Genomic DNA, 12,877 nt, shown 5'->3' with positions numbered 1-12,877 from the left:
TGGTGCCACATCAGCAAATGAAGGTCTCGAAAGCTTTCTCTTTTCCATGAGTAAGGCTGGGTTTACTCAGATGTTGCAGCTCTTTCCCAATCCTATTTTGCGAGCCTTTTAGCCTAAACGGACTATTCCTAAAGTTGCACGGTAATGTACCAAACAGTGTTTCTTTGCTATTCATATTGTCAAAAGACAATACAAGAACAAAATGACAAAATAAATGAAAAATTAGAAATGATACAAAATCTACACACAGAAATCCCGAAGATTAATACTAAATTTTCAGAAATAGATGGGACATTGAATGGGCAAAAGAGCAGAATTGAATCAATGGAAGACAGAATTAGGGAGACTAAAGGCAAATATCTGAACACTTCTTTAGAAAGGGATATGCCAGGAAAAAAGATTAAAACAAAATGAAGAAAGCCTAAGGTTCATGTGGGATATCATCAAAAGGAATAACCTACATGTCATCAGAATTCCAGTGAACAGGAAGACACAAATAAAACCACAGAGAAAATTGTCAAAGATTTGTTGGAAGAGATTTCCCTGGGATGATGAAAGATGAGAATATATCCATTGAGGAAGTCCCACGAACCCCAAACAGGGTAGACCCCAAAAGAAAATCACCCAGACATATCATCATCAAACTTACCAAAACCAAAGAAAAAGAAAAAATCATGAGAGCAGCATGGGAAAAACAAAAAGTCAGCTACACGGGGCAACCAATAAGAGTTAGCTTAGATTTCTCAGCAGAAACCATGCAGGCAAGAAGACAATGGTATGGTATATATAAAACAATGAAGGAGAAAAATTTCCAACCAAGAATTATGTACCCAGCAAAACTGTCCCTCAAAAATGATGGGGAAATTAGGACATTTCCAGATAAGGAGAAATTAAGTGAGTTTGTTAAAACCATACCAACCTTACAAAAGAGTGCATGGAAGGGAAGGACACAGGGAAGAGGTAACTAAGGACACGGGAGGAAATGGGAGGGGAGATGTTGCACTGTGGAAAACTGCAGTCAGTGTCATGAGACAAAGTGTATGTGAACTGCTGTATGAAAAGTGAATTTGCTCTGTAAACTTTCACCCAAATTACTGCTGAAAATAAGCATATTTAAGTTGTTTCTGACATAAAAGTAAATATTATCTCTAACAGTTTTCTGTACACAATCCTTTTGGTTGTGATTATCATTCTGACTCTTTCAGCCTACCTTCAGGTAAGATTTTAGTACAAATCAATACAGATGATGACAGTACTAAACCAAAACCAAACTCACTGCCATTGAGTCGAATTCGACTCATAGTGACCCCTCTGGGTTTCTGAAGTAGTAAATCTTTATGGAAGTAGACTGCCCAGTCTTCCTCAGAATAGCTGGTGGGTTTGAACAGCAGTCAAATGCCTTAGGCACTGCACCACCAGAGCTGTTTTATGGTATTTTTTTTTTACAGCAATATAAATTACAGTGATGTCTTTCAAAAATATTTATTTCACTATATTGTGTAACACTGTTTATATTCTAGTTACTAGAAAGTGAATATTTGACTAAGTTCACTTTAAACAATTTATTTCTAACAAAAACTCAGAAACTAACAATAAAGTTTTTTTTAAAAGTCCTAATGCACTTGACTGCTAACCAGAAGGCTGGCAGTTCAAGCCCACCAGCCACTCCTGGGAAGGAAGATGGGGCAATCTACTTCCGCAGTGATACTGCCTTGGCAATCCAAGGAGGGGTCGCTATGAGTCAGGTCCGACTCAACAGCACATAACAACAACAACAACAAATATATGACAAAATAATATACAATTCTACTCACATGTTAATGTTAATTGTCAGGTTGTTTACAGTGAATGGTAATCTGTATTCCACATCCTTCTGTATTTCAGCTATACTATAGGAAAAAATTTGAAAAGAAATAGATTAATTAAATTATTATAAAGTTATAAAATCATTAATGGTTAAAACAAATATTAAATGCCAAAGCCTACTAAAACTCAATTACTATAAATTAACCCATAAAATCCAGACAAGCCTGTAAAACCTGTATGTTGAGGGAAAAGTTGGCACATCATCAAGAAAGACCAGTAACTTGAAAAGGATATTATGCTTGGTAGGGTCATTGAAAACAAGTGAAACCCTCAGTAAGACTCATAGACACAACAGCCACAACAATGGGCTCAATCATATCAATTATCATGAAGATGGCATAGGACAGGCAACATTTCATTACGTTATATATGGGTTGCCATGAGTTGGAGTTGACTAGATGGCAACTAACTACAATATTCTTAAAGATCCAAAATGGAGAGGCACATATTGAAGTACAGAGGCTAGGAAAAATCCCTGTATTAATGTACCAATTTATCCAATTCATCATTTAGCAGAAGCCATTGTAAGCCTTCTGGTAGACAAGGATAATCTATGGTCTGTAATTTGCCCTAATTTCAGGAGTAGCTACCTGCTACTATGTAAACTTTAAAATGCTAAACTTTTTCTGTAGGTGTGTGTTCATGTGTGTGTGTTTGTACATTACATTTCCCCACAGAGTGAAATCATATCGTACTTACAAAGGATGGGGAGATAAGATTCTAAGATTAGTTCTCAGGATAAATTTCTTTAGAATCAAAATCACTCTTGAAAATCCTATATAGTCTCTATAGCGTTTACATAGTTTTAGATATCTTAAAAAAAAAAGTCACTGCCATCAAGTTGATTCTGACTTACAGTGATGCCCATTGGGTTTTCAAGGCTATAAATCTTTACAGAAACAGACTGCCCCATCTTTCTTCCACAGAGCAGCTGGTGGGTTCAAACCACTGACCTTTTGGTTAGCAGCCAAATACCTTAACCACTACACCATCAGACCTTAGTTTGAGGTATACAGCCTATATGTAAGAACTCTTATATAAAGTTTGAGAATTACCAAGCTAAATTGAAGGCTAGAATAAAAGGAAAATCTAAAATGATGGAACAAAGCAAAAGTATAATTATTGGCACAGTAATCCTGAGCAAGCTACCTTTCCAGCATTGGTTTCCTTACTATAAATTAGTAACTACCCCAAAGAATTGTTGTGAAGGTCAACTGGCATAACATAGCACACAAAAACAGTATTCCACATCCTACTTTGGTGAGTAGTGCCTGGGGTCTTAAAAGCTTGCAAGGAGCCATCTAGATGCAACAATTGGTCTTTCCTTTTCCACAGTAAAGAAGAATGAAGGAAACCAAAGATTCATGGAAACAATTAGTCCAGAGGACTAGTGAACCAAGTGAACCTCAGCCTATATGACCATGAGACCAGAGGAACTAGATGGTGCCTGGCTACCACTGCCAACCACTTGCAAAGGGATCAGTGCAGGACATCCTGGGTAGAGTGGGAGGACAATGTGGAACAAAACTCAAAATCATAAAAAAAAAAAAGAGATCAGTTTTACTGGTCTGATAGAGTCTGGTGAGACCCCCGAGACTATGGCCCCTAGTTACCCTTCAGGTCTGAAACGGAACTCACCCTCATGGCTTCCAGCCAAACAACAGACAGGCATATAGGTGAACATTTACATCAAATAGATATACGCCTTAGAATGATCAATCACGGGAGAACAGAAGGGCAGTATTTGCACAGGGAGATAGCTCAGGGGACAGAAATGAAGGACACTGGGACAGGGAGGAAGTGGAAAGAGAGCTGTTACACTGTCGGGAATTGCAGATAATGTCATAAAATAAAATGTGTATGAACTGCTATACGGAAAATGAATTTGCTCTGTAAACTTTCACCCAAATCACAAGGAAAAAAAAAAGTTGTGAATTAATAAATGTAAAGTATTAATGATGTTATTATTTTTTTTTAATAATCATTATTAGATATGCAGATATTCAAATCCTTTTAGATAACTTAAGATAACTATGGAATCTTAGCAGGGAATAGATGAGGAATTCTAACGTTCCTGCTTACTTTTAGGGTTCAAATAAGTCATCCTCTTGTAATACTAAGTCTCTACAATCTTAAAAGAAGTTTGATGTGTTAAGAAATGAAAGAAAGAGTTGAATTGCATCTTATGAAAGAATCATTCTAAAGTTAGCATGCACATTAAATGTATGGCTATCAAATTACTAAAACTGGAGATTTTAATAGATTAGCCCCATAAACTGTGTAATATACTGAGTACTGAAGGAGCTCTGTTGGTAGTGGTTAAGGTATTAGACTGCTAACCAAAAGGTCAGCAGTTCAAGCCCACCAGCTGCTCCATGGAAAAAAGATGAGGCAGTCTGCCTCCACAAAGATTTACAGCTTTGAAACCCAATGAAGGTTGCTGAGTCGGAATTGACTAGATGGGCATGTCTTTTTGGTATACTAAGTACTGAATACTGAAAACATTATGGACTGCCAGAAGAACGAATACATCCGTCCCAGAAAAAGTGCAGCTGGAAAGCTCCTTAGAAGTGAGAATGGCCAGACTTCATCTCACCTATTTTGGTCATGGTGTCAGAAGGGACCAGTCTCTGGAAAAGGATATTATAGTTGGTAAAGTGGAGGGTCAGTGAAAAAGGAGAATGTGCTCAATGAGATGGATTGACATAGTGGTTGCAACAATGGGCTCAAGCATAGCAAGGATTGTGAGGATGGTGCAAGACTGAGCAATATTTTGTTCTGTTGTATACAAGGTTGCTATGAGTTGGAGCCAACAAGACAGCACCTAACAATAACAATACATTAAGACAAATGTATACTGAAATCTTTCTACTCAAATGCAGGAGTGTATTCTGACCAGCTGCTTTAGGCAAAATTACAATTATATAATTGTTTCACCTAATTAAAACAAGAATCATTCCCTAGATATAATTCATCACAAAAGGAATTTTGAATATTTTGTTATTTGTTGTTATTGTTATGTGCCGTCGAGCTGGACCCAACTCATAGCGATCCCTCCCTTGGGTTTCTAAGGCAGTATCACTACAGAAGTAGATGCCCCAACCTTCCTTCCGAGGAGTGGCTGGTGGGTTTGAACCGCCAGCCTTCTGGTTAGCAGTCAAGTGCCTTAGTCACTACGCTACCAGAGTTCCTATTAATACCTTAAAAAAAAAAAACAACTTATTCTAAAAATAATTCATTCTTATTATAATAAAAATAAATAAACAAAACCCAGCAACATACCACCTCTGCTACTGAGTTGATTCTGACTCATTGTGATTCTAATAGGACATAGTAGAACTGCCCCATTAGGTTTCCAAGGCTGTCAATTTTTACAGACTGCCTCATCATTCTCCTGCAGAGTGGTTAATGGGTTCAAACCCCTGACTTTTTGATTAGGAGCTAAATGCTTTAGCCACTGTGCACCAGAGCTCCTTAAAAAAACAAAGAGAATATAAAAATTACCCATGATTGTACATCCCCAAGAGAATCACTGTTAACATAGGTATACCAAACCAAAGAAACTCATTGCCATTGAGTTGATTCTGACTCATAGCGACCCCCACTGGGTTTCCACAACCATAAATCTTTACAGAAGCTGACTGCCTCATCTTTCTTCCACAAAGAAGCTGGCAGTTTGAACCACTGACTTTTTGGTTAGCACCCAAATGCCTTAACCACTATACCACCAAAAAAACCATAAACCAAACTCACTGCCATTGAGTCGATTCTGACTCACAGCAACCCCTCCTGGGGTTTCTGAGGCAGTATCTCTACAGAAGTAGATTGCCCAGTCTTGCTTCCAAGGAGTGGCTTGTGGGTTTGAACTGCCAGCTTTCTGGTTAGCAGTCAAATGCCTTAGGCACTATGCTACCAGAGCTCCTAAGTTCTACCATATGGCCATACTACTCTTTAACCCTGGCGGTTCAAACCCACCAGCAACTCCTCGGAAGGAAGGTTGGACAATCTACTTCTATAGTGATACTGCCTCGGAAACCCAAGGAGGGGTCACTATGAGTCGGGTCTGACTCAACGGCACATAACAACAACATTCTTTTACCTATCTCCTACTGACTGATATATAAATCATTGGAAATTTTTACTATTATAAATCTGTGCTCTGATAAATATTCTTGTAGACATATTTTTAGGTTGAAGGTGATACTCCTTTGGATGTAAATATATAATATTTATCATAATATGTAAATATTTGAAGTAATACTGTAATCACATCACAAAAGAAAATTTAAATGACCTTCCATTGATAATTTTATCCTCTGTGCTTTATAAAAGAAGAGAATTATTATGATTTTATCTCAGTTGCTCTGAATTTGTGGCTAAAAGGGCTGGAACAACAGTTACCTCTTTATTAATCAGAATTTGTGATTAATTAGCATTGTCATTTCTTTGGTAGTCCCTAAAACTATAAACAAACAGACCCTGAAATGCAATAGAGGTATTATTTATTGTTCAAAGATTCCTTCTGTAGAATAAATAATCATTCATCTCCTCGTTCACATTTTGTATAAACTTGGATTTCATAGTAAAACTCAGTTCAACTGAACAGCTACTAAACATCTAGCATCTAGCAAGGCAATGGAAATACAAAGATGAATACAGCATGGTCCCTGTTCTGAAGGTGCACACAGCCTGATGAGAAACTACAGTGATTTTAAAAGATCATTTAAAGATACTGATTATCATGCTTTTCCTCACAGTGTTGGAGAACTCAAGTAACATTCATAGGTTTACCTTGAAAATAAAGGATTCAGATGAGATTAAAAATGACATATGGAGAATAGACAATGCCTTTCTTCTGTCTAAATCTCTGTTGTTGTTGCTATGTGCCGTCGAGTTGGCCCCGACTCATAGCAACCCCTCCTTGGGTTTCCGAGGCAGTATCACTATGGAAGTAGGATTGTCCAACCTTCCTTCCGAGGAGTGGCTGGTGGGTTTGAACCGCCAGCCTTCTGGTTAGCAGTCAAGTGCTTTAGCCACTCTCTATGAAATATCAAATCAGATTCTTGAAAAGGAAAACAGTGCCAGAAAGTAAAGAGTACCAAAAGCAGACAAGAAATTTTGAAAAACCTCTCAAAGACAAAGATAAAAAGATGGGATTAGATCTAATAAGGGGGTTGGGGAGAAAAAAAAAAAAAAAAAAAGTAAATATAGGAACTTATTAAAACCCAAAACGTAAGACTACAGTACAGTTTGGAACAGTTTGAAGTCCAAGCCCTTGAACCAAGTCAATGCAAACGAAGAGTACAGAGTGACAGAAACATTTATCAGGGTGATAAACGGGGATCCGTATGTGGAACAGTAAGTAAGCTTGATAACGCTCCACTTTTCCCATCTTGGTCCAAGAAGCACAGAGCAGTACCTAATATTTATACCCAGAATAAAGCAGTGAGGTAGAGTCTAAGGTTGCAGTGCCTCAGGAAATACTAACCCTTAGAAAGCTATTAGACTTCCAGAAAGCCTCCATTTCCAGAAGACACACTATCAGCTTGGCCCATACAGGAGTCAATCTTTCCTTCAATTACAACCTTCAGACATAGGCTATGGCATAAAGAATAAGCATCCATAAACAAGTCCACCAGGAACCTCAAATATAGGGTCATCAGGTATTTGAAGAAAATATGAAAGGCATACACCAAACTCCACAGAACAAAGCAAGCCTCCAAAACTCAAGGAAACAGAGTTTATATAGAACAAACTATAAATTCGTGTAATTAATGTTCTCAGAGAAACAAAAGAAAATAGTATTTGCATACATACACATAACGCTGACAGGAAAATGTAAAACAAGGAACTAGAAATTTAAAATACTTCATATAAATGGTGCAGTGCTGTTTGGGAAGTGTTTCATAATATATCCCTTTCTTGGAGATTACTGATGCTGTTTAGCATATTGGGAGCTCTGGTGGTGTACTGCCTAAGGCATCTGACTGTTAACCAGAAGGATGGTGGTTCAAACCAGCCACTCCTCAGAAGGAAGACTGAGCAATCTACTTCCATAATGATACTGCCTCGGATGCCCAAGAAGGGGTCTCCATGCTGTGAGTCAGATTCAGATTCGACTCGACAGTTTTTTTTTCCTTTAGCATTCTAATGGCTTTGAGAAATTTTAAAATAAACTGCTTGATTTGGCTTTTTTTTTTTTTTTTTTACCATATGTGTCTGATTTGTTGTTGTTGTTATGTGCCATCAAGTTGGACCCGACTCATAGCGACCCCTCCTTGGGTTTCTGAGGCAGTATCACTACGGAAGTAGATTGCCCTATCTTCCTTCCGATAGGTGTCTGATATGGAACATTTATTCCACAATATTTTTTAATTGTGTCAAAAAGAACTCATAGGATTATGACAGAGTTTTGCAAAAGAAGGTACAGGAACAAACAAAAAAAGAACCTAAGCTGAATAGGGGTAATGCTGCTGAGGTCTCCTGGGGGGGAAAAAATAAGATCTGAGCTACATTTAAATGTCAAGTAAGAGTTAACACCCAGGAAAGGGAATCAGGGAATGAAATGGGCATTCTACACCAAATACAACACCACCAGAAAAGCTTCAGATATGAACCAACACTGAGTTTCCAAAAGTCTACATACTCTTTGCCACTAAAGAAACCTGCATCACCACCTACTCTGATAACCAGGCATCAAGCTAAGGAGGTGAATCTGGTTTTGGCATAAGTTAAGAAACTGCTGAAAGGAAGGGCATGGTCAAAGTTGTATTTGAGAATAATAGCTATGTGGAATAAAAAATTAAGGGAACAAGACTGAAGGCAGAGGGAATAAATAAAGCCTAGTGGCAGTAGAAGGAAGTTCCTGGGTAACTTAAACAGATAAGCACTCAACCACTAGCCAAAAGGTTGGTGGTTCAAATCCACCCAGAAGCACCTCAGAAGATGAGCCTACCAATCTTTTATTTTTAAAAAATCACCAACCTGGAACACATACGGGGTTACATGAGGTTGCTATGAATAGGGATCAACTCGATGGCAACTAATAACAACAACAAAGTGGCAGTGAGGAGAGAAGATTGGACAGAAATTGAAGATTACCCAGGTTTTTTGTTTAGGTAAGCAGAGAGCAGAGGCAGCTTTGTAGTTCAAGAGTGGGACAGAAGGGGGTAGATGTGACTGGATTCTACTAGCGATGGAGAAAGACTGCCTGTGTTGTAACTTTTTAAAAAGCAGTTATGGACTGAAACTACTAAGAGAAAAATTAACTAGAGGTGACATTTAGGTAGTTATGATCTATTTAAGAAAAATCTTCTTAAATGGTAACATGCTTTTATTGTGTTATATACTCTGCAATTATAAATTTTAACCAAAGACTAGAAATAGACTGACTTAACGTATCAAATTAAAATTCACTTAATTGTGGGACTGATGGTTACACATCATTTCAAAGTTTACAATAAGACTTTAGCATCCACTTTAGATTCAAAATATTGATTTTTGTATATTTATGTAGCTTCAATAGGCTAAGGCACAGCAATTTTTTTTATCGCAACACACTGATTCGCTCCCTTAAAGGTGTTGTATCCTCAAATACCTGTAGGAGCTAGACGAAGTACAAGAGTAAAGCAGTTGCTTAAAGTACCACAGGGAGTGATGGTAAAATGTGGAAGCAATGCAGCAGATGGCACAGCTACTCTTCAGCTCCAAGCAAATGCTAATAAAGGAAATGCTTCCAGAACTTTCCATTTTAAAAGAACAGTTGAAAATTTGGGCACTTACCATGTTACAAGTTTGTGTGTGAGTCCTTATGAGCTAAGAGTAAAATCCACAGAAAGAAAAGTATAGAATTTAGGCTTACTCAGAATCCCATGAGTTGTGAGGAGAATATCTTCATTGTGAAGGAGGGTTTAAATTAACAGACACAGGAAAGAAAACTATATAATCGCAGACTCTCAAGGGAGTTAGAAGATTAAAGGTTTGGGGAATCAGAAAGAACAATGGTATCCAGGGTTTGGCAGCAAAAGAAAACACCACAACAATCTTTAAAGACGATAGAGGTTGGCACTATTATTTTTAAGATACAAGAAAAAAAGTGACAATTATAATTGAATGTTGTTGTTGTTGTTGTTATGTGCCGTCAAGTCAGACCCGACTCATAGTGACCCCTCCTTGGTTTCCAAGGCAGTATCACTACAGAAGTAGATTGCCCCATCTTCCATCCGAGGAGTGGCTGGTGGGTTTGTACCGCCAGCCTTCTGGTCAGCAGTCAAGTGCCTTAGGCACTACGCTACCAGAACTCCTATTACATGCCAGATAAAATGCAAGGTTCTTTATGTGTATTTTGCCTAAAGCCTTTCAAAATAGGCACATTTCATTCATGAAGAAACTAACTCTCTGGAATGGAACTGCTATCTGAATGGAAAGTCAGTAGTACTGCCAAAGAAAAATGAGCCGTAGGTAGGTTTGTAAGAGATTCATAAACAGTAAGTTGGCTAGAAACATGTAGCCTAAGAGGCAGAAGTTCTAGACACACTGATTCTATGGAATGGGAAGAAGAGAGTAATTTGTCACATGTCTACTATGTTCTAGATACTCTTCTAATGTTTTACTTCTATTATTTAAATATCAGCAACCTACATTACAGGAATTACTATTCCAATTTCTGATTTTATAAATGGGAATTAGAGGCTCAGAGAAGCTGATTCTAGTTCCACACCAGAACAGGAATTCAGGACACTTAAGATTACAAAGCTTTCTTCCATTCCCTGAGTCATGCTGACTTTCCCCTTGTCAATAATTTGAACTTGCTTCCATTTATGTTGCTCAAGTTCATTTTGTCTTCTATCTCTAATTATCTTCTCTTCTATCTTCTCACATTGAGAAGCCTGAGGAATCAAGACTGTAACAGTTAGGCAGACAATAAGAGATCATGTGTTCAATCCTCATACTTCAGTGTAATAAGGTCAATAAAGGGTATGTAACTATCCAAGTTACACTGACTATTAATGACACATCCGTATCTCCTAACTCCTGATTCAGTGCTCCTCTGATTATGACTCTAAGGGTTTACCAGAATGGAAAACACAAAATAAAATAAAGCAATTCTGATGAACATAACTCCTAAATTAGATTTTCTGAATCAAATATAAAACAAAAACAACATCAGAATTATCATGGAATTGAATATTAAAATGAATGTAGAAGTCATTATATCTGGGAGAGCTAATTTCTTTACCCACCCACTGGCATCGAGTCAATTCCAACTCATAGCAACTTCTACTATGTTTCTAAGACTATAAATCTTTACCGAAGTAGATTGACTCATCTTCCTCCTGCAGAGCAGCTGGTGGTTTTGAACCGCCAACTTTCTAGTTAGCAGTCAAATGTCCTAACCACTACACCACCAGAGCCCTTTAATCTCCTTAACTGCAAGATAATTAAAGATTGCTATTTGCAGAACACTGAATTTACATATGCAAGCTATCCAGTCAGTTGGACTCAGCAACCCCCATAGCAGTTTTCAAGGCTGCAAATCTTTACAGAAGTAGATTGCCTCATCTTCCTCCCAAGGAATAGCTGGTGGGTTCGAACCGCTGACTCTCTAGATAGTAGTAGCCCAATGCCTTAATCACAGTGCCACCAGAGCTTCTTCTTGAATTTACATAGTTATAAATAAAGATTACCATTCACAACATAGCTCCAGATTGGTGTTTTAAAGACACTTACCGCCATTGAGTCAATTCAGACTCATAAAAACCCTCACTGGGTTTCCACAGCTGTAAATCTTTATGGAACCAGACTGCCTCATCTTTCTCCTGTGGAGTGGCTGGTGGATTCGAACTGCCAACCTTCCAGTTAATAGCCAAATGCCATAACCACTACACCACCAGAGTTCCTTGTTTTAAAGAGCATAAAATAAAGAAGCAAACTACTTTAGATACTGTGAGAAAGTGAGACCTGGATAGTTATTCATTTATGATCATTAGATTTTATTAATATGACTGGATACAATGCAGGGAAATACATAACAGCTTCACTTCTAAAGAATCTTTATAAATTAGGATTAGTTAGTATGTCACTTGGGAGTTTTCAGTTTAAGTAACAGAAAACCGAGCTAAACCCTAAACCAGAAATATCTCCTAAAGTCTTAACACCAAACAACAGTTTAGCTTAACTAGTAAAGAACATCTGCCTGGTGTAGTGTGCTTTTTTAAGAACTATCTGAATGGGATCTCATTTGCCAACAGCAATTTGAAACATTAGGAAATTTAGGAGGCAATGAGTTTATGTTAATGGAGGAGGAACAATTCAGAAAAGGAAGATGAGAATGGCTGCACAACTTGAAGAATATAATCACTATTACTGAATTATACAAGTAGAAATTGTTTAACTGGTATATGTTCTGTTGTGGATATTCTCAACAACAAAATACTAAAGAAAAAAAGAAAAGAAAACCAAGCTGAAAGTGGCCTAACCAGGAGGGCTATTGATCTCACAAAATAAGTTCAGAAGCAGGGAGTTTCCCTAGTTGGTTAATTTAGCAGTAAAACATTATCATGGACCCAGATGTTGTCCATTTCCCTACCACATTCAGGTGTCAAACTTGTCTTCATTCATGAACTAAGCAGTTCCAGATGTCCAATGAAAAACAATATACAAAACACAAAAGAGGCATTTCCTCCCAGACATCTCTTTTTGTTATTGAGGGAAGTGTTTTTAGCAGCTCCCGCAGTATGCTTCTCCTTAAACACCCATTGATCAGGATTAGGTCAAGAGTCTTGCCTCCATAATAACTATCAGGGAGAATAAGACCATATCATTGGTTTAAACAAATCAATAACCATCTACTAGGGCAGAAAGGGGGAGCTCTGGTAGCATAGTGGCTAAGGCACTTGACTGCTCACCAGATGGCTGGCGGTTCAAACCCATCAGCCACTCCTCGGAAGGAAGGTTGGGCAATCCTACTTCCGTAGTGATACTGCCTTGGAAACCCAAGGAGGGGTTGCTA

General features: G+C 37.9%; 1 protein-coding gene across 1 annotated transcript in view; it reads right to left on the bottom strand.

Annotated features, from left to right (window-relative positions):
- VPS37A (VPS37A subunit of ESCRT-I) overlaps positions 1–12,877 on the bottom strand; it is a 56,220-nt gene that overhangs the window by 40,082 nt on the left and 3,261 nt on the right. Inside the window, exon 2 of the mRNA XM_007954941.2 lies at positions 1,815–1,889. Within this exon, the coding sequence (XP_007953132.1) occupies positions 1,815–1,889 (75 nt within the window). The remainder of the gene's footprint in view (positions 1–1,814; positions 1,890–12,877) is intronic.

The sequence above is a fragment of the Orycteropus afer genome, unplaced genomic scaffold (genome assembly GCF_000298275.1).
Source record: "Orycteropus afer afer isolate SDZICR_OR568_19922 unplaced genomic scaffold, OryAfe1.0 scaffold00483, whole genome shotgun sequence".
Classification (NCBI taxonomy): domain Eukaryota; kingdom Metazoa; phylum Chordata; class Mammalia; order Tubulidentata; family Orycteropodidae; genus Orycteropus; species Orycteropus afer.
The sequence above is the reverse complement of the archived record's forward strand: the minus strand, read 5'-3'. Positions and strand labels throughout refer to the sequence as shown.